The 22,739-nt window shown below is 37.0% G+C and overlaps 2 protein-coding genes across 8 annotated transcripts; both read left to right on the forward strand.

Annotated features, from left to right (window-relative positions):
* The first annotated feature begins 684 nt into the window (after nucleotides 1–684).
* On the forward strand, nucleotides 685–22,053 carry LOC113171423. 3 transcript variants are annotated; one of them, XM_026373770.1, is made up of 11 exons: nucleotides 685–859; nucleotides 3,326–3,484; nucleotides 3,636–3,742; nucleotides 4,101–4,195; nucleotides 4,281–4,521; nucleotides 4,921–5,033; nucleotides 5,465–5,576; nucleotides 6,992–7,193; nucleotides 7,941–8,264; nucleotides 8,368–8,546; nucleotides 21,998–22,053. In XM_026373770.1, the coding sequence occupies exons 2-10, from the start codon at nucleotides 3,378–3,380 to the stop codon at nucleotides 8,504–8,506; spliced, it is 1,440 nt and encodes a 479-aa protein (XP_026229555.1). In that variant the 5' UTR covers nucleotides 685–859; nucleotides 3,326–3,377; the 3' UTR covers nucleotides 8,507–8,546; nucleotides 21,998–22,053. The 3 variants fall into 3 exon arrangements, with proteins under 3 accessions (XP_026229555.1, XP_026229547.1, XP_026229563.1); XM_026373762.1 differs by lacking the exon at nucleotides 21,998–22,053 and having other exon boundaries at nucleotides 8,368–9,155; XM_026373778.1 differs by lacking the exon at nucleotides 21,998–22,053 and having other exon boundaries at nucleotides 686–859; nucleotides 4,281–4,497; nucleotides 8,368–9,155.
* On the forward strand, nucleotides 13,293–22,065 carry LOC113171441. 5 transcript variants are annotated; one of them, XM_026373800.1, is made up of 11 exons: nucleotides 13,293–13,474; nucleotides 14,371–14,561; nucleotides 16,807–16,961; nucleotides 17,277–17,383; nucleotides 17,641–17,735; nucleotides 17,821–18,037; nucleotides 18,510–18,622; nucleotides 18,920–19,031; nucleotides 20,677–20,878; nucleotides 21,430–21,732; nucleotides 21,853–22,065. In XM_026373800.1, the coding sequence occupies exons 3-11, from the start codon at nucleotides 16,870–16,872 to the stop codon at nucleotides 21,989–21,991; spliced, it is 1,380 nt and encodes a 459-aa protein (XP_026229585.1). In that variant the 5' UTR covers nucleotides 13,293–13,474; nucleotides 14,371–14,561; nucleotides 16,807–16,869; the 3' UTR covers nucleotides 21,992–22,065. The 5 variants fall into 5 exon arrangements, with proteins under 5 accessions (XP_026229585.1, XP_026229602.1, XP_026229611.1 ...); XM_026373817.1 differs by having other exon boundaries at nucleotides 14,374–14,561; XM_026373826.1 differs by lacking the exon at nucleotides 13,293–13,474 and adding an exon at nucleotides 13,493–14,292 and having other exon boundaries at nucleotides 14,374–14,561.
* The last annotated feature ends 674 nt before the right edge of the window (nucleotides 22,066–22,739 follow it).

The raw sequence follows: 22,739 nt of genomic DNA on the forward strand, positions 1-22,739 counted from the left end.
TCCCATAGGGACCACACGGGACATCCAGTGTGGTTTGGAAAACAACACACTCACTACAGAGGGGAGGAGGAATAGACTATCAGTAAGAAAACAAAACGCTCACCACTAATCATAGGAGGAAAAGACAAACTAAAGACCAGACTAGACTAACTCAAACCTATAACGTACCATGAGACTAACTAACGCACAAGATAAAGAGCTGGAGGTCGGGGAACAACCTGATACATAGAGAGACGAGGGATGATGATGATGATGATGATGATGATGATGATGATGATGATGAAGGACACAGGAGAAGAAATAAAAAGCCAAGCAAGAGAAAGAAGAAACCAACTTGTGACACAGTCCTCTGTCCACTCACCCAAACCAGTTTGGCGAATGCTTAGTTCTGCGTAGTTTCCTGGCGTACCAGGAAATAATTGAGAAGCACTGATGTAATCTAAGAATCTAATGACGTGTAAATCATCTTAAATCTTTTTAAAAGGTCTTTATATTTGTTTCTTTTGAATTTGATGCCAACAACATGTTTTGTCATCTTGGAAACATTGGCTGCAGCTGTACAGAAAAATATCTAATAATGCACACATGCAAGGAAGACTGCACATGCGCACTATATGAGAACTTACGGCACAGGCCGTGCAGTCTGCCCCCCCAGCAGGACACATGTTGATAGATCTACAGTCACAGCTCAGTGCCACACCTCCACACACAGACTCGGGATTCGGGATTGTCCCTGTTACATTACTGAAGCCGCTCTGTGGATTTGTTCTCCTACATCTGTCTTCCGGAAATTTAATGTATCCTTTACCAGGCGAAGTGGAAAATACAGACACCTGATGTTATTACCTCCACGAGAAAGGTGAGTTACGTCCTCATTCTTATAACATCTGATATAATGTTCAAATAGTTATTGTCAGTCGGTAGTTTACAGTAAATAATGTGCTAATGGAGTTTCTTATATTTAATATCTAGTAATCTAGTATCTGCCTCTAAATCTTATTAAAAACCTCAGAATAGAAAAATCTTACAGGGAAATGCTCAAGTTCTCCATGTTCAATACTCTCAGCAGACTTTAATAAAAACGGATGAATCTGTTTTTGTATCATAAATAAATACACTGGTCGTTAAACGAGACTTTTCTAATGTGCTGTTGAGCTGCTGCGTGTTTTATTTCTAATTCTACTTTGGGCGGTGGTCACACGAAGCCTGGAAATCAGAGACCTTATGTGGGAGGTGGTTAAATCGGGCTCGGTCTAGTTCACCTGAGCTTTTCATTTCCAGAAAAAGATCTGTGTTTGATGGCACAGATCAGTGCTGATCCTCTGCCACGCCCCAAACTCTTCCATCCCTCTGTGTTTGAGGTTTAATTGTTACCGTTAATAAAAATGCAGATTGAGAAACATCAGTAAAGTTTACACCGAAAGAACACGTTATATTACCAGTCTGCTGTTTTCAGGAACGACAGTGTCAGGGATTATGTAACTCCCAGGGGGTGTTGTGTAATTCTAAAGAGCACAGCGTTACCTGAATACAAATGGATTTCTGCCCAGGGTTTTTCCAAATGACAACACTTAGTCAAGATTTGAGGTGTCATTTAAAGTTTTTAATAACATGTGGAATGATGAGGTCGAGTTTTCTTTACAACCAGTAAAGTAGTTGTTCATTCTTTTCCTGTTGACTGTGCATGTATGAAAGGTAACCCTAACCCTTTGAGACATTTCGTTGTAGACAATGAAATCAAAATGTAAAGGTGTGAATATCTGATGGTTTAGATTTAGATTTATTATATTATTGCACAAGTTAGGTACTGATTTTCTTACACATCCTAAATAAATAATTAATTCATAGTTGCAGATTAAACTTAGAGTCAACTAATGTGTTTAAGTTCTGTTAATAATAGTAAATAAACTCTAAATTTAACAATATATATACAAATCAAGCTCTGAAAGAAGATTACGGAAATAGTTTGACATGTCCTAGTTTGCTGTAAAAAGACAACATGTGGTTAAACACAGTCTGGATCTTGGATGTTGTTACTGAACACACTGAGTTGAAAAACATTTTCAGATAGGAAAACTTGGTAAACCAGTTTTTTTTAGTCCTCCAATTTCCCACCCTCCAATTCTAAAAACCTGTTTAACGTGAACAATGCAAACATAGCAGCACGTCACTTTTATCTGATTCCGTATACACGTATTAGTAACTCAACCGAATCATCAGCAGGAATTCAGCTCCTGCTGTGTGTCCTACATTTCAATACACGTCCACCTGAATTCATTTTGAATGAGCTTGAAGCTAACTGTTTTAGATCAAATAGATTTCATACCCTTTGGATAAAATGTGATTTTTTTTTTATTCTTCTTCTTAAATAAAAATAATCTCACTTATAACTTTCTTTGGATGAAACCATCTGACAAATGATTAAATGTAATGTAAATGTAAATCTAATAAGTCTAAAGCAGTATTCATACAACAAACTATGAACTTAACCGTGCACTGAGTTTTCAAGTTTCTTCCAAGATTCTAAGACATTCGTTAAACCCAGGGTGAAATGAGGTGTAGTTTAGAAGTCGAGGCACCGCTTCAGGAAGTGAACAGCAAACAGACCTGTGTTATAGTAGTGTTGGTAATGGATATAAAATAACACATAGACACTGTGATGAAAATAAAAATAGGATCTTGATTTAAATGTGTACTGTGGAAATGTCAAAAATTAAATCCCCTGTCATTTTGCTTGAATGTGAGTAGATCTTGTTATTACCCGAGAAAAGAAAAAGAATCCTGAATAAGAAAAAATTAGTCAACGTCTGCATTTCTTATTAAGAAGATAATAATACGATGTTTAGTGACTTTGTTTTAGTGTGTAGTAGCTTGCTCTCAGTTGTTCACCTGAGAGCAATCAGTGTTCAGGTGGCGGGGGTGGAGTGGGGGGGATTTATGAATGGAGGCTGTGAAACTCACCAAACGGGGTCAACACAGGGTCCTGCTGTTTGAATAGAAAGGCTGTGCTGTGATGTCATTCTGGGTATTATAAAAATGTTGATGATGATTAATGAATTATTCCACGAGTGTGTCAGGGTTTAGGTTATCTAAGTGACTCGTTGGAATTAGACTGGACCAGACTTTTATATGGGTGTGATATTTATTACTAGCATCAGTATCAGTACCTCACGAAGGAGCACGTACGTAGAAAACACAGAATTGTGCTTTGCAGGATAAGGCAGGATAAGTTAGGGGGCGCTACAGTGGATCAGAATCTAACAGCATAGTAACTTAATACTTAAGTAATAATTATTATTCTGCTTCATCATGTCTCTCCCCTCAGGCTCTGTCTCTCTGTCTGTCAAAACCAGCACAACTGAAACAATATCCTTGTGATGGGCCACAGTCAGAAGCTGCTACCTCAACTAAAGGTGTATAGACTATGCATGTTCATTAGTCTTGTAGTCGGCACCATCACTCTCCTCCTATTCTGCACCGACAAGTGGGTGAAATCATTCTATTCTCAGATTGGAACCATTAGTTTGAAGTTTTCCAATTTAATCTCATATGTAACCAATAATCAGGAATAGGCTTCATAATCTGCTTCCTAATCTCTTACATGTCCTAGTGTGAACATTTCCTGTGTTTTGTAGACCGGAAAGTCTCATCCAGCTCTCAATCAAGTACTCTAGACCAACTAATCAGTCTAAGACCCACGTGCCATTCCAGCTGCCTGAGCAATGTGGCCCTGGACGAATTGGTAAATTAAAAATCACTGAATGATACCTGTGTTTGAAGTTTTTAGTGAATTGTTCCATGTGTTTGACTGATAGCTATTTTTTCTTCTTGCTGCTGTTTTTTCTTGTTTGTGTTTCCTGTTTCTCTTTTGTGATTATTCTCACTTGATGTCATTCATTATCTTTCACTGTTTCCAACTCTGCCGTGTGGACTGGAATTTCTGGTTTCTCTGTAAATATATGGAAACCCATTTGATAGGAATGTCAGCCAAAACAAAAGAACATAGGTTGTAGATTTACACTTTTAATTTGAGACTACTGCAACACTATTTACTTCTACTTGACTTAACATAGGCGCCAAATCATTTTTTATTTATTCAGTTCCTCAAGGACAAGAGTTGTCTCTTGTGACAGTCAACGGTACGAAGACACTACTGGTTTCAGCTTATCAAGAACATCGCACAGCAACAAAGGAGGTCAGTAAAGTGAGAAGAGCAGTAACACTGACAGTTTTCACTCTCTGAGCTCACTTTAATATCATCTGTTTTCTTCTTTTGTCAGGTTCGTGTTATTGCTGTGGTTCTGAGGAGTGAGAACGTAGACTACAGTTGTCTTCTTTGTTGCCAGGACAAACTGCACGTCTCTAAAGGTGTCAGCGACGTCCACTCTGATCACTTTGACTTTGTGCATGGGACAGCAGACATCATGTGTCCTGTCCCCTCAGGCTGTGAGAGCATATCTCACATCACTGTGATCTCTGCTGCAGCCAACTCTGAAGGTACTGAAGAGACAAACATGTCAGGTATTTAGTCGTGCTACCAATCAGGCATGTGGTCCACCATTTTGTTTCAACTGCTGGGTGAATTACCATGAGACTGAGGGTTAGATTAGACTGAGGATAAGATGGCACATTTATTAAAATGGTAATATATACAAGTTGTTTTGTAAACATCACAAATGATAGTAAAAGATCTGTAAAATAGACAAATTATAAAACATGATAAAATGATCCTCCTGGAGTAAAGATCAGATTGTGAACAAGGCTGCACTTTTTACACATGATCACCTCATTTTGTGAAGCATTAAGAAATTGAATATGTTTAATTCTATCAATGGATGACGCTGTTTAACACATCTTTTATGTTAGAAGTACATTAAAAAGCTGATTGAAAATATGTTCTTCTTTTTTGTGGCCTTGTAGATGAACTTCATGAGTTTATGGAGGTTAAAAATCAGAAGACTAGAGATGAATCTTTTTCTGACAACTTCACCGTCTGCCTCTCTGCCATGTTCAATTTCACCAACGTGCTGCAGGTAACATCACAAAACCCAGATTATACAGTTAGTTTAACTCAGAAGTTAAAATTGTTGACTTATTGTTGTTGTTTGTTTAGCTTAGAATTCATTTATCGATATATATTCTGATCAGTTTATTATGGATTATGGTGATTTTAAACTGTTTTATGATCTTTATGTTTAAGACTAATTGTAAGTTGTTTGTGTTGTAAAGCATATCAAACAACGTTTTGTCTAAATTGCATTTTAAATTAACAAAAATGATTGATTGACTTTATAATTCTAATACTTTTTGAAGCAACTATATACTGGAGAGAGTGATTAACAGATGAGTGACAGTTGTTCAGAGCGAAGTGATTGAAGCAGTGGAATCCAGGGACTAGGCAGAATAACCTTGACACAGTGATCTTTCAGATGTTTGGAAATTTTCTCTCTTTATTGAATTGTAGCTGGTCCAGAGTCTGGAAATGTTTCAGATACTGGGCGTGAACAAAGTCGGAATCTATCTCACTAGCAGCAGCCCTGAGACTCAGCATGTACTAGACGTCTACACTAGAAAAGGTGAAGTATGTGAGGCCTGCCTGTCGCCACAGTGTGAACACTGAAGTCTCCTGTTTTGTCATGTTGATCAGTGTGTCATATAATGCAACATTACGATTGGTTGGTGCACATAGGCTAGGGCACATACAGTGAGGGAAAAATTATTTGAACCCCAGCTGATTTTGTAAGTTTGCCCACTAACAAAGAAATGATCAGTCTATAATTTCAATGGTAGGTTTCTTTGAACAGTGAGACACAACAATGACAAAAAAAAATCCGTTTCAAATGCGTTTCAAAAAGAGTTATAAATTAATTTGCATTTCCATGAAGGAAATAAGTATTTGATCCCCTATCCGTCAGCAAGATCTCTAGCTCCCAGGTGGATCTTATACAGGTAACGAGCTGACATTGGCCCTCTCAGCTCGTTACCTGTATAAAAGAGACCTGTCCACAGAAGCAATCAATCAATCCAGATTCCAAACTCTTCACCATGGCCAAGACCAAAGAGCTTTCCAAGGATGTCAGGGACAAGATTGTGGACCTACACAAGGCTGGAATGGGCTACAAGACCATCGCCAAGCAGCTGGGTGAGAAGGTGACAACAGTTGGTGCAATTATTCGCAAATGGAAGAAACATAAATTAACTGCCAATCTCCCTTGGTCTGGAGCTCCATGCAAGATCTCACCTCGTGGAGTTTCAATGATAATGAGAACGGTGAGGAATCAGCCCAGAACTACTCGGGAGGAACTTCTCAATGATCTCAAGGCATCTGGGACCATAGTCACCAAAAAAACAGTTGGTAACACACTACGCCGTGAAGGACTGAAATCCTGCTGTGCCCACAAGGTACCCCTGCTCAAGAAAGCCCATCTACAGGCCCGTTTGAAGTTTGCCACTGAACATCTGACTGATTCAGAGGAAGACTGGGTGAAAGTGTTGTGGTCAGATGGGACCAAAATCGAGCTCTTTGGCATCAACTCAACTCGCTATCAACACTATCAAATATCCATAAATCACCTGCTCTTAAACATGATTCACTGAGTTTTTTACTACTGACTGCATCTGGAAACATGGTTAATATGAACATTTCAATGGGATCAAACTATGATTTTTTTGTAGGTTTTTAGTTAAACATTTAATAATGTACATCATTTCTTCTAGTGTACCAAATATTGAAGTGACACTACAGCTGTTATGATTAAGATAAGATAAGATGAAGCTTTATTGTCATTGTACAGTCACACTTAGTCGAACAGTACAACGAAATTGCGAACTGTCCCACGTGCAAGGAGATAGAAGGAAACAACAACATAATAATAAAACAACTTACAATTATTAAGGATTTTAACTAAAGTAATACAAAAGTAATGATGTAATAGTTATTTTCAATGTAAACCACATGGCTGCTAATGTGTCTCCAATGTCTCCTTCTCAGGTTTAGTAGAAGTGATTCCTTGGTCTTGGTCCAAATATCTGAAAGTATCCCAAGGCTTCATGCCTTTTAAAGACCCTGGTGACCTGCACTACTATGGCCAGATTCCTGCCCTCAATGACTGTATCTACAGATACATGTACCAGTCCAGATACGTGGCCATGCAGGACATCGATGAGCTCATACTGCCCCAGTCAGTCAGCAGGTAGGTCTTTAATCAAACACATGAAATGTGACAAATGTCTATAGATGAAGTCACTTTTATTTATTAGAAACTATGTGCCTGGTATCATATTCAAGTACAGTATAACTAGTAGTACTAGTTAAGTACAGTACAACTGTAGTCTCAGATCAAACAGACCTGAAATTTGCTTACTGGTTTTTATCATCTCATAAGAACTTAAAGAGCTCATTAATTACTCCTGCAATATTAAATCGCATTGAAATCATTTTAATAAGCTTCATTTAGATGCATCAAAGCGAACATACACACACAATTGTCACAATAAACAACACAATAAATATAAAAAAACAGCAGACAGACAAGAAAAAGAATTTCATGGTTTTCTGCATTAATTTGTCATAAATCGTGATCTGATCTTCATCTAAGTCAAGAGCATTAACAATTAGAATGTGCTTAAAATAATAACACAAAAATTATGATCATTTATGTTTTATTTGAGAACAACCATAGAAACCTCATAGTGCTAGTGGAAAAGTATGTGAACCCCTGGATTTATTTATGACAAATTAATCCAGAAAACCATAAAATTTCAGGAGGTTCACAAACTTTTTCTCTCCACTGTATTTTTAATGTTGTGAGTAGAAAATGGAAGGGTTTTTTAGATATGGAAGCGCTACATGAACATGATCCTAGCATTATAATAATTATTGATTAATGATATATGTGTATTGATACTTTCCTCTTATTATTATTTGATTCTGTTGTCAGCTGGTTAGAGCTGCTGCCAATACTGGAGAAGACATATGGAGTTGACAAGGGCTACATGTTTGAGAACAACGTCTTCCCCATCACAAAATCTCCTCCCAGCCCACAAACTCTGCCCTCACAGACACCCAGCTGGCAGAATGTGACCGGGGTGAACATCCTGGCTCATCTGTACAGTGAACCCATCATCGCAGAGACTCATTACTGCAACTTTAAGATCATTGTCAACCCCCGAGCTGTGTTCTCCCCAACCGTCCATGGACTGTTGAAATCTAAAAACGGCCGGGCCTGGGTTGACAGGAATATAGCGCGGATGTACCACACGAGGTAGAATGATGGTTGTGTTCCTCCCAGTCATACTGTGTGTTTTACTTTAAGAGAAGACTGAATGCATTTTAATGTTTAATGTTTCTGATTTCTTTCTGAACAGGTCTGCAAAGCAAACTCACCTGACACCAGATCAGCTGATTTTTGACGGCAGACTGTTGAGCTACAGCAAACGCCTAATACCAGCTGTTAACACTGTGCTCAGAGAGTGTGGACTTCTACACAAACATAGCACAGACTAGCTGCTGTGTGTGTGTGTGTGTGTGTGTGTGTGTGTGTGTGTAGTGAGTATAAAATTCTCAAAGACAGCTTTAGTGTTACAACTCAGGGATATTTTTGAGTGAGTCTAATATTGTGTATAATGAAGGAAACTTTCATGTTAATGCGTTTATATAGTTTGTACAGAACAGAATTTATGTTTTCTGGAGAAATGAGAGAAACCGATTAGGAAACTCACTCATTTATTCACTGGGCCCTGGTGGATCGACTGTGACCCAGCGTGTTTTATAACATACTGTACACTTCCATATTACATGCATTTGCAGCCATCTTTGCATTAGTGCATTACCAGCTATTTCCCTTTGTGTTGCAGCTATCTCTTCTAAGTCTGTGTGGTTTCTCCTTCTGAACAGTTCTAGTTATCTGACCTAAATCTTACCACACTGTGTTTAGGAGGTAAAAGACAAATACACAGTAAAAAATATTGTTTTTACAAAACACTGGCAGGTGTGGTTACCATAATAATTCTGTAAAAAATATGGTAAATATGTAAACAACTGTACAGAGCAGCTGTAAGGTTTACAGTTTAGAAATTTAACAGTTAAATCTGTCATTTTCTGTTTAATTATTAGACCATGCTGCTATTAAATATATTTTTCTTTAACATTTTCATGCAGTTGTTGCTTATTGTATGTAAAATCTTATTCAATCTCACTAAAAAATACAATTTACTGGTAAAAGAATCATTATAATATTGTTCTTCTCAATTCTTTTGCAAATTCTACTCATTAAATAGTGGAATGTAGTGTATTTTGCAGGAGTAATGATAATTTTTCAGTGAAAGTAACAAATGTTTCAGTAAAATATATTCATTGCAATTTAAAAGCATAAAATTAGATTTTATTACTCTTATAAAATAGTCTCAAATATAAACTATACAACAGTAGTTCTTACGAATAATGTTCAGTGGTAAATAAAAACAGTTTATTTACATTACAGGCAGACTGAACACTTCTGTCTTTGACAATTTCATTTAAACTGCACCGCTGTCTTATAATTCAATGCCATTTATTAAAATTCAATTCAGTTTTATTTGTATATCACCAATTCAAGTCATCTCAAGGCACTTTACAGTGTAATGATTGAGACCTTACAGCGCATAATTATAAATAAAATTATATAGAAAAAAGAGAAAAAACTCCCTTTAGAGGAAAAATCCTCCAGCAGAACCAGGCTCAGGGTGGGCAGCCATCTGCCTCGACCGGTTGGGGTGATTGGAATAAGGAGGAGAGAGTAAGAGAAAGAACAGCAGACAACAAAAACGACAACAAGCAGCATGAACATTGGGCAGGTCGACTGGATTCTGCAGATATACAGCTCCAAAGAGGACGATACCTGCAGAAAAGTACAGAGAGAGGGAGACAGAGAAGAGGAAACACAACTACAGGAGAGAGAAGACACAAAGTTAATGACATGAAATGGTAGAATTTGAATGGATAGAGGAGAAAGGAGAGAGGAGAGGAGGTCATTTTATGAGTAGAGGTCCCCCAGCAGAATAACCTATAGCAGCATAACTAAGAGATGGTTCAGAGTCACCTGATCCATCTCTAACTATAAGATTATAAAAAAGGAAAGTTTTAAGTCTAGTCTTAAATGTAGAGAGGGTGTCTGCCTCCAGAACCTGAACTGGGAGCTGGTTCCACAGGAGAGGAGCTTGATAGCTAAAGGCTCTGCCCCCATTCTACATTTGGAAACTCTAGGAGCCACAAGTAAACCTGCAGTCTGAGAACGGAGAGTTCTGCTAGGAAGATATGGAACTATGAGGTCTTTAAGATAAGATGGAGCCTGATTATTAAGAGATTTATAAGTGATGAGAAGAATTTTAAATTCAATTCTGGATTTTACAGGGAGCCAATGGAGAGAAGCTAACGTAGGAGAAATATGATCTCTCTTACTAATTCCAGTCAGAACTCTGGCTGCAGCATTTTGGATTAACTGGAGGCTTTTTGAGGAGTTATTGGGACAAACTATTAATAATGAATTACAAATCCTTATATAATATTTTATAAATGTTTGACCTTTCCCTGTACAAAATGTAACCCTGTGTAGACAGATTAAGCATTTAAAAAGTAAAGAGCAAAGGTAGATATATGAAATGATTAAATATATCCAGTAAATAGTGTGCCTTTCCAAGACTTTGTAAAGCTCAAAATACTGAAAAATTCTTCTGTTACTCCTCCACACACATATTTGAAAAATGTACTTTACATGTCATAGAATAAAAAGTAAGTGACATATAAGTGATCACCTTAGTGGAACTGAAAAGGGGTTTCCTCTTTAAAGACTCCTGAAAACTGTTTTATCTTAATAAATGTAAGAATTTTAACACCCTTTAGGATTAGTGAATTTCTTTATAATAAACAAAAGGGTTTAACTGCAACAGTACCTTACAGCAGGGCCACTGGAGCCACAGTCACTTGCTGTAACCGTGATACCAGTGGGTGTGCCTGTAGCTATAAATCCTTTACTGTATTTTGAAATCATGCATTGCTATCTTAGTCTGTATGTTTATCTATGGGCTCTACCAACAGACTGTTAACTGTGTTGACTGTGTGAGCACATGCATAATTGTTACTTTGAAAATCAAATTTCTACCATAAACTACTAGAGACCATCTTTAGATATTCTAATGTTCAAGTTAATTTGGAGAATGCTGTTTATGGATTATCTACATAATAGATAGCAGCAGACATAAGTACAAAATTTTTATGGCCTCTCTCATATCTTATCATCTCAACAATTCAAATTGAGGTACAGGCAAATGAGGAAACACGAGAGCAACAGTCAGTAACACCTGTATGAACAAAATCTTCTTTGAAACCTTTACTTGCTTCTTCATCTGAAGAACTGAGGAGATAATGTGCTGGGAAAAATGTGGGGGACATTATCACATGCCATAAATCTAACTGTGCTTAGTCCATATTCAGACATCATGCCATCCCATCATTCCGTTTAAAACTATTCTAAAGCAAAGCAAAGCTCCACATTAAGCGCTCTGGAGCCTTTAGCATCCTATTTACCTTTAGAAAATAGAATTCATCCTCTAGCAGCTGAAGTGGAAAATACAGACACCTGATGTTATTACATACACCTCCGTGAGAAATGTGAGTTTCCCGTTTTATTAGTTGTAGAATATAATGTTAAAGTAGTTATTAGTCAGTAGTCCACAGTTTGTAAAATGTTTAATACAACGTGTTGATGGAGTTTAAGTGTCACATTTTTCATATTTGATATTTTCAGTTATCTATCTGTCGAACATAAATGTTATAAACATTTTAAAGCCTTCAAAGTTTTAATAGTTTTAATCATTTCATGAAAAACTGGGTCTTTATAGACAATGTAAATGTGTGAGTGAATAACCTTATGATCAGAGACTACACTGTTTCTAATGGGGATGTTATTGCTTAATGCTGTTGTCTTTCAATACACAAAACATACATTTTCTTCCAACCATTTGGCTCGTGGCCAGACAAATAGGCGTCGTCCTTTTTCTGCCATGTCATAAGTAAGAAGGGTTTACTGTAAGGCAACGCTATATTCAGACCAGAGTTACCTGAAATTAGTCAGATGCCAACTGCTGAATTCCAGTAAGATTTGCTCTGGTGTGACAAAGACATGCTTCATGAAAGCTGATGATGAATAGTCAGATTGTGTAGAATGAGTATGAGTATGTTAAGCAATAGTCAAATGATAAACTTAACAACTGTACAAAGACACTAGTGATATCAGTTTATCAAGAACACCAACAGGAACAAAGGACGTAAGACCGACACTGACAGGTTTTACTACCTGTGGTGCTCAGTATGTTCAACACACCAACGGAACAGGTGGGTTCAGTGTCCACAGACATGTCTAAATATTTAATTACACGTAGTGCAAGTGTCTAATAATGCAGCACTTTTCAAAATCTCATTGTTTATTATTATTTATAGTTTATTTCACTAGAGCTTTGGTTTTTTTTTTTTTTTGAAGGTTGTATACAAATTAAATTAGTGGATATTATTGGATGGTAGTGTTGTTCTGTCAGTTTGTGCCAGGCTAAAATCCTTCAATTTATAATAGATTTGTCACAACATTTTCTGATTTGTCACTCTTCCCATTTAACTAACCACTCAGCTCCAACCACTTTTCTTCCCAGCTCTTTGTGGCTCAAATGCACACACACACCTGCAGCTTATATTCTGTCATCAGTGTATAAGCTGTGCTGGTGTTCCTCAGTCTTCTTTGACAAGTTTCTGCCCAGACCTGTTTTTATTCCAAGCTTTGTGTTGTGTCTGTTTTTGTTCCAAAAACGTTTCTACTGAATTAAATCCGCAGGTCTGCAGCCCTCAGTCCCTTGTGAAGCCACTCTCCAGCCTCTGTTTCCTTACCTGCTCTGAACCCATTAGGAGATGCTGGACTTTCTACAGAGTGGGTTTCCCTTCTACTCTCAGGATTCTATTCTGCTCTTCCACTCTCTAGACCAACTCCCTTCAGTGTTCCGCTCAAGTTCCCCTACCTACTTGGCCCAAATAACCAAAGCTAAATGCTGGCACAAGAGCCCAAGAAACTCTCTCTAGGTTCCCAGGATAGATCAGGTCAAGGGGGAAAACAGCAAAAACAATCTAGAATTGTTTCCACATTCAGTATCGGTTTGAGTGCAGATTTTGTGCAAAGGACATCACTGCAAAGGGGGAGGACCTGAAAGAACAGGGAAGAGGCAGCGGCATGCAGAAGGAAAACCATTACACATTGTTTAATGATCTTCCTTTTATTTATTATCATCTATCTAGTGGTAGCTGGTCCAGAGTTCGGAAATGCTGAAGTGAGAACAGAGTTGAAATCTATCTCACTGCAGTAGCAGGGCACAGCACATATTTTGTTTAGTTTTTTATACTTTTGTTGCATTATTGTGACACACTGGAATTTTAAATACTTCACTGGCAGCACAGGTAAATATACCACAGACATTTTTCTAACATTCAATGATCGCAGCAGTTTTTAACACGTTACAAATGTCGTTTTCTCTCCACTCACTTTTACAAGCTGCCCAGGAGAAAGAATTGTTTCATGCAGAGGACAAAAACACAAGTTCACAATATTTTCCAGGAGTGTTCATGTTAAAATAAATCATTAGTGTTTAACAATGCACTATGTTGTTTCATTTATTTTAATGGTAGATAAAACAGAGAAAGTTATGTGTTTGATGGCACTGAGTCAGTGCTGTTGGCCGTTTGTTCCTCTGCCACTCCCCAAGAACCCTTGATCTCTTTCTCATCAACAATACTGCTGAGATTCTTTGAATGAGATTTAGAAACATCATATAAGTTTACACCTGGAAAAAAAGAAATATCATGTAGCATGTTTTCACAACTTTTTCATAGTCTGTTATATAACTTAAGCCAACAAAGCAATTGTATTTCACTTTAATCAAGTTTTACAGTTCAGTGGCAAAAAAGAGTAAGTGAACTGTTTGTAATTTCCTACTTTTCTGCAGAAAGACAAAATTTCTAAAGTGGCACAATAGTTCTGATTAAAGTTCAAAAGCAGTGTTTAACATGGTAAACTTGTTAAACCACCTATGAACTTGACTCACATTTTTTACCTCCTCCCATAAAGAATGTATAAACACACCCACATCACTGTTATCTGACTGCTCAGTGTTCTGTTCTTAAAAGTGGGTACAAGGCAACATATCTAATCCAAGGAGAACCTAAAAGTAACGTGCTCTAGCAAGAGCTGTTTACTCTTCATGAAGTTTGAATGCAAGGTTTTTTATTTTATTTATTTATTTTATTTTATTTAAGTGTTTAAGTTTGTTTAAGTTGTAGAAGAGTTCTGTTTTCAGCAGGTTTTTGAAAGTTGGGAATGAGGAAGCTGTGCGTGCAGAGGTGGGCAGGACGTTCCACCATCGTGGAACCAGAAAGATGAACAGTTTAGCCTGGGACCTTTGATGAGAGGTGAGGGGACCACAAGACCTCGTTCACTGGCAGAGCGCAGTGGATAGAAGGGATTGTAGACTTGGATGAGGGAGTTCAGGTAGGGAGGTGCTGTTGAGTTGACCACTCTGTAGTGATATAACCTAAGCCTAACCCTAACACCTGTGATTAAGAATAGAGTTTTAATTTATTAATATCATGTAATATCATGAAATTAAAAACATGTAAATAGAAAAACAAAAAAGCAGTGTTATATTTACAGTAATATTTAGTAAACTACTGAATCAAACTAAAGTAAGAACATTTTAAAACAAAGAATCATATTTCTATGTGTAATTAAAAAATTACTGTAATAGAAAAAATGACAAAGCTAAGTTAAAGTCACAAAATAGCAGTGCTAAAATAATGTTTTTTATACAAAAAGAAAGCGTATTATATTTTATAAATAAATATGTTATATATATATATATATATATATATATATATATATATATATATATATATATATATATATATATATATATATATATATATATATATGTATATATATATATATATATATATATATACAATGTTAGATTATTTTAATATTGTGGCTGATCAGTGTGTTACCCTGCTTAATAAGACTTCATGAGAGTGTTGCTAACAGCCAGCACCATAAGAAATGTTTGAAGAAAGCAGCCTGTTTTTTCAAGCTCTTAAAACTACTTTGTGAGTTAAATGGGCAGTTTATTGGATCAGATCAACACAGAATGCTTAAAGGCTCAATCCTTACTTTTATATAATAATGATATTCTGTTGATTTACAATGTGTTTATCTGTTTAATTTGGAATTTATCATAAGTAACTCTTGACTGTAAAATCTATGCCAATCAACTGTAATGCCTTATTTGATTTACTGTATTTTATACAGTGAAATTCTGGCAACCTCAGCTGCCAGTATTTTACTGTAACTTTGAACTTTGCAATAAAATGCGGTAATGTGTTATAGGTTTATAGGTTTACAGCATATCTGTTATTTCACATAGTTTACCTGTAAATAGATTTAACTATGGCAGTTATTTTTAAAATAAATGACTAAACAGGTTTACATTAAACCTGTATTTTTATAGTAATTTCATGTAAAAGTATAAAATGTACGGTTTCTTATTAAATATACCGTAATGTGTCATTGTACATTTTCATCCTATTTTTTGCGGTGAAATTCTGGCAACCACAGCTGCCGGTGTTTTACAGTAAATTACACAGATCATCTGAGAATTACAATGAAATGTTCCCTAAAACGTGCACTTTACTGTTTATTTTTCTTTTTTAAAAGAGAGTTGATTGTAGTGAACACAGAACATAACAATAATATTGTGAACAGATTAATTTATAGTTAGAGCCAAAACTATAGGACATTGAAAAAAAAAAAAAGATTTCTGCCTGTCAAAACACATTGGAACTTAAAGAATTCCTAATATGTAAATGTTTAAGCTTAAATTTTGTTTATGTATTTATTTGTATGTGTGGTTTGAAGAAGTAATTCCTTAAGATAGAGTTGCTTTGTCTCTTTTTTACTTCTTCCTACCTACATTTACATTTAGTCATTTAGTCATTTAGCAGACACTTTTATCCAAAGCGACTTACATGTGAGGAACAAGGCAAGCAAACAAGAATCTAAGTCATGAAGAAACCTTCTTTCTTCCTGACTTAGATTAAGATACCTAATACAAGTGCTTATGCTGACTATGCTAGCATATGAGTATTCTGTTGAGTGCATGGGGGACTTAACTGAGCTTACTTTAAATTTTAGGAATCAATTTTGGTCAAATCAATCAGTGTTCTATGGTATTTATCAGTGAATCTGAAAGAGATTAGATGTATGATAAACAATTTAATGTAAATTTTACAGGAAAAAAAGTTTAATAGCAGCTTAGTCATGCTAATTCAACAGAAAAGGATAGTTAGATTAACCAGTTTAAACATTTTTGTATAATTAACTACAGGTTTTAACTGTAAACTTTTTCAACATTAAAAAGATTAAATTCCAATTAAACTTAAGAGGGAAATTAAAAATCAATACAGCTCTGATCTTATAATTAACCATGGCAGCAAATAAATAAAGAGCAGAGCTGCCTTTTAATCCAACTTTGAATGTGTGATGTAATGTTCAGGCATGCTTGAGATCCTGAGTTGGAGGACGTAGCCTTTAAAGGAACACTACTGTGCATTTTATTCATCTATCTGTCCATTCATTACCTAGAAGAATTAATGATAAAATGCTGCAAAATGTGTTAACTGTTCAGCTGTAACCTAAAGGGGAAACTACCTGTAATCTGGATCATATTGTTCTGTTTTTCCAGGTTTCTCTGTCTGTCTGAATTGAAACCAGCAGAACTGAAATAATATACTTGTGATGGGCCACAATGCGTCAACCTGAACTTAAGGTGTACAGACAATGCATGTCCATCAGTCTTGTAATCACCATCATCTCTCTCATCCTATTAGGAACCTACAGGTGGGGGAAATTACTGCTCTGTCCTACTGCAATGTAACAATTACTATTACAACCTATTCTCAGTTCTGGACCATTTGTTCAAAGTTCTTAACTGATAAAATATAGTTTGTAATTTTTCACTGCATAGTCCAGATCTGATGCCCCAGTGCCCCCAAAGCCATCACCAATCACTGCTGCTATAAAAGTAAAAGAGTTCTTTATCTGATATAAGACCATTGATCCGGCTTCCTAATCTGCTTCCTAATCTCTTATATCTTTCAGTGTGAGTCAAATTTCCTATGTTTGGATTTTTCACAATTTTTTGTGGATTTTCAGGCCCGAAAGTCTCATCCAGCTCTCAACCAAGTACTACAGACCAACTAATCAGTCTAAGACCCACGTGCCATTCCAGCTGCCTGAGCAATGTGGCCCTGGACGAATTGGTAAATTAAAAATCACTGAATGATGCCTGTTGATAAAGTTTTTAGTGAATTGATCCATGTGTTTGACTGATATCTTTCTTTTCTCTTGCTGCTGTTTTTTCTGTTTGTGGTTCCTGTTTCTCTTTTGTGATTATTCTCACTTCACCAAGATGTTATTCATTATCTTTCACTGTTTCCAACTCTGCTGTGTAGACTTCTGGGAATGTCCGGTTTCTCTGTAAATATCTAAATCTGTTGAACATTTTTTATTTATTCAGTTCCTCAAGGACAAGAGTTGTCTCTTGTGACAGTCAACGGTACGAAGACACTACTGGTTTCAGCTTATCAAGAACATCGCACAGCAAAAAAGGAGGTCAGTAAAGTGAGAAGAGCAGTAACACTGACAGTTTTCACTCTCTGAGCTCACTTTAATATCATCTGTTTTCTTCTTTTGTCAGGTTCGTGTTATTGCTGTGGTTCTGAGGAGTGAGAACGTAGACTACAGTTGTCTTCTTTGTTGCCAGGACAAACTGCACGTCTCTAAAGGTGTCAGCGACGTCCACTCTGATCACTTTGGCTTTGCATATGGGACAGCAGACATCATGTGTCCTGTCCCCTCAGGCTGTGAGAGCATATCTCACATCACTGTGATCTCTGCTGCAGCCAACTCTGAAGGTACTGAAGAGACAAACAAGCAGGTATTTAGTCGTGCTACCAATCAGGTTTGTGGTCCACCATTTTGTTCCAAGCTGAAATATGTCAAACTATTGTGAATGATTGCCATGAGACTCAGGAGATATATTAATGGTGCCCAGAAGATCGTGATCACACTTCATCCACTTTTATTTTCTACCAGATAAATTGACTCTGTCTGGTTCAGATATTTATGGTCCCCAGACAATGAATGTAATGAATAAAATCCAACTCAGATCTGTAATAATTCTGACTTTTTTCACCATAACTTTTCTCAGTGAAATTCAACAAATAGTAAGGCACTATATTCACCATTAACAAGTGAAAATGTCTGGCTAATGGGATTTGCACTTATATTAAGTGTCTAGTGTACCATCTACTGGTTGTACATTCAAGCATACCGTATATTAGACTATGTCCACAACAGTTGTTGTTTTTTTCTTTGGCCTTGTAGATGAACGTCATGAGTTTATGGAAGTTAAGAATAAGAAGATTAGAAATGAATTATTTTCTTACAACTTCACCGTCTGCCTCTCCACCATGTTTGATTTCACCAACGTGTTGCAGGTAACTCCACATAACCCAGATATACGATTAGTCATGGTTCAATTTAGAAATGATCTACTTGACTTATTAGTAAAGTACAGAGCTAATTTGGTTCATGAATTTTACAAAATGACCCGTAATAAAGCTAAAACATTTTTTGCAAAATTAAATTAACTTCTTTAAATTCTTGACCTTGATTCTGTCCAGTGATTGGTGACCTGTGAACCAGGGAACAACCAGGAACCATGACACCATCATTTTTCAAGATTTTCTTGTTTTTCACTTGTTTTGAAATTTAATCTCTTTATTGAATTGTAGCTGGTCCAGAGTCTGGAAATGCTTCAGTTGCTGGGTGTGAACAGAGTTGCAATCTATTTCACCAACTGCAGCCCAGAGATTCAACTCATACTGGACCACTTCAGTCAAAAAGGTGACATTCTTTTTCTTTGTGCCTGCAGGCTGTGAGATTTCAGCAATCACAGGTTTAGTGCACCTGCACCGTGCAGCATTGAGCTAATAAACAAGGGTACAACATCAACTTTGATGTATGTAGACTGTACTCCTTCTGATTCCTAGGCTATGACACAGATTATACAGGAATAAGAATTGTATGTACTGTTAAAACTGCAACTACAGTTGTAAACAATAAAGTCTCATGTCATGTTGATTAATGATCATGTCTTTTCATGCAGAATTACAATTGGTTGGTTAATGGATATACTCACATTGGGATACAGTCATCATAATCTTTATGACATTGTCAGAAAATCATCCAGCCTGGAATCAGCCTCCAAATTCTTGAAGTCCTCAAAATGTGTCTGTACAATGTCATGTTAAAACCTGTGTACCAGTCTGAAAGGTGATCAAAATGTGTGTGAACACATCCCTTTCAAATGTGCCTGGTTTGGCGGTCAGGGATGAATGTAATTATTTATGTGTCCAGTACAACTTGCAACTAAACTGCAGCTGCAATTACTTGTTTGTAGTGAATTCCATTAAATTGCATTTATTTATAAACTGGCAAATTATAAAAAAAGTAATCTCAAGGCACTTTACAGCTTTAAGACGTGACAAAATATAACTGTTTACAGAATTATATAGAAAACCCAACAACCCCACTTGAGCAGCACCAAGAGACAGTGGAGAGGAAAAACTCTCTTTAGAGGACGAAACCTCCAGCAGAACCAGGCTCATGGTGAGCGGTCATCTGCCTTGACCGGTTGGAGTGAGTGGAAAGAGGAGAGAGAAAAGAACAGCAGGCAGCTCTCACTGCAGCAGGTTTTGACTCCATGTTACTGGAAAGACTCAAGGAAGAAGTGGTGGAATAAGAAGAGTCTTTATTGAAGGATGGTGTTTATGGGGAGAAAAGTCTGAGATCAGGTAGGAATCAGTGGATGAGGAGGGTCTCAGATGGATCAGGAGTTTTAGGCAGAGAGATTATGTCAGTAGAGCTGGAAACAGGGTAGTATGAGTGCTGCAAGACTAGGTAGTCACAGGTAAATGGAGGATAAGCAAAGATGGCCATGGAGAAAATAGAAAGGTGTCAGGTGTGTGGGTCAGGTCAGAGGTGAGTGTGATGTCACTTGCCCAAGATGGCAGCCTTGATGGACTGGAACATATCCTAGCAGGAATCCATGCGGCAGGAGAATAAACTGTAACACAAGCACTTAATGAGATGATTCTGCTTAATAGAGGTGAGATTGAGTTTCTGGGAGCAGGTAACAATTGTGATTGATGGTGAGCCGTACAAATGCCAGTCCACAGTCATCCACAGAGGGTCGTCCACTGTCCAATTTCACAGAGCACACAGAGCCAGTCCAGAGTCTCACATAGAGTAATCAGAGGAAAACAGAGAGGGGTGTCCAAAAGGGGGTCAGGCAAGGACAAGGTTCATGCCGTGTAGCTGGGTCATTACCTAAAGATCAGTCAGGAGAGATTGCTGGATAGTTGAATTTCACATCTAAATGTTTACAGGTTTATAGCTGTAATATGCCTTCACTAACTTCTGACAATTTAAGAAATATGTTAAAATAAACCATGTGGCTAATAATGTGTCTCCAATGTCTCTTTCTCAGGTTTAGTGGAGTTAATTCCTTGGTCTTGGTCGAGATATCTGAATGTATCTCGAGGCTGGCTGCCTATTGATGATCCTGGTGACCTGCACTACTATGGCCAGGTTCCTGCTCTAAATGACTGTGTCTACAGATACATGTACCAGTCCAGATACGTGGCCATGCATGACATCGATGAGCTCATACTGCCCCAGTCAGTCAGCAGGTAGGACTTTCTAAAAGTAAAATTTTAATCAACTTATATTCCTTGGAAACTGTGCCTGGTATCATGAAGTTCCTTACAAGGGTTCTTAAAGCCTAATGACTGTAATTCAATCCCAGATCACACAGTCCTGAAAAGTGCTTAATGGGTTTTAGCATTTTAATGAGAATAAAATGTTGATTATTTTTTACAAGTCAGTACCAATTACTTAATGAACCCAGCAGTCTATAGCTCAGCACAACACCAGAATGTACAGGAGATATAAACCATGCTTTCTGTTCAATTGGGCGTCTTCCTCTCAGAAACCTTTACATTTTATATTGTTATATACATATTGCATCATTGCTAATTACGTGAGTAGTTTTTCAGCATCATTTTTGAGACAGGATGACAATATGCCTTAAAAATGAGAAAGCATTTATTCTCTGTTGATTTCAATCATAGCCATGTTTAAAATTCTTTATTTATAAATGTAAAATATTCATTTATTTTTTATTTGTTGTTTACATGTTAGTTGTATATGTTGTAATATTTAATAATTATTCTGTTACCAGCTGGACAGAGCTGTTGCCGATGCTGGAGAAGAAGTTTGGACCTGATAAGGGTTACATGTTTGTGAATAACGTGTTTCCCACCACTGTTACAAATCCCACCACACATGTCTGGCAGAATGTGACCGGGGTGAACATCCTAGCTTATCTGTACCGTGAACCATTCCTTAAAAAGACTAAGTACATGAACTTCAAGGTCATTGTCAACCCCCGAGCTGTGTTCTCCACAAGCATCCATGGACTGTTGAAATCAAAGCATGGCCAATCCTGGATTGACAGAAATATAGCACAGATGTACCACACAAGGTAGAATGATGGTTTCTAGACTTGTTGCATTTTACCATCAAATACTATTTTGATATCAAACACGCACACCAAGCTGGTGACATGTACCAACTGTAATGTTTCTGCTTTTTTCTATTACAGACCTGCAAAGCAAACCAACCTCACACTAGAGGATCTGATTTATGACGGCAGACTGCTGAGCTACAGCGAACGCCTCATACCAGCTGTTAACACTGTGCTCAGAGAGTGTGGACTTCTGCCAGTGGTCAGCACAGATTAGCCTCTTTGTGTGTGTGTGTGTGTGTGTGTGTGTGTGTGTGTGTGTGTGTGCGTGTGTGTGTGTGGGTGGGTGGGTGTGTGTGTGTCTGTGTGAGAAAGAGAGAGAGAGACTAAAATGTCTCCTGATTTCTTTTAAATGAAGGTTTGAAGAAAATGATTATATATCAGTTAATTTACATTCACCTTCCTCTTTTGGACTGTGTGTGTGTGTATTACTTGTCTTCCTGATTGCACATCCAAACAACACAGCAACTGTTTTCTAGTCCTGAATCTTACACTGTATAAACACAGTTGGTGTGTAGAAATACATGACACTCTCATTTCTCCACATCATCTCATCAGAAACTTGTGCCTAACCAGCTGAGTCACTGAGTGGTTCGCTGAACCCAGTCTATGATGGGGGTACCCAGGGAATTTCTTCTAATCTTATATTAGTCTTATCTGATATTATAATAATATGTTTCATTGTGACGGTATATTATAATAAATCATTAACACTTTATTATACAGCCTTTCTGTGGGGGATTTATTAGTTCTATGCTGTGTGCATCATTTTCATGGGTGGATGGCTGATAAGTGATTAACTCAGTTTCAGCAAATCTTCAAATATCTGTAGACAAAGAAACTTGTCTGTGTTTCTGGCAGAAATATTACTTAAATAAAAAGATAAAATTCAATCTGCATTTCTCTATATTTATTTTATTATTTTTTATATTAAAGCACATTATTATTTCAAGACCCTCAGGTTA

Source organism: Anabas testudineus, chromosome 13, assembly GCF_900324465.2.
Source record: "Anabas testudineus chromosome 13, fAnaTes1.2, whole genome shotgun sequence".
Classification (NCBI taxonomy): domain Eukaryota; kingdom Metazoa; phylum Chordata; class Actinopteri; order Anabantiformes; family Anabantidae; genus Anabas; species Anabas testudineus.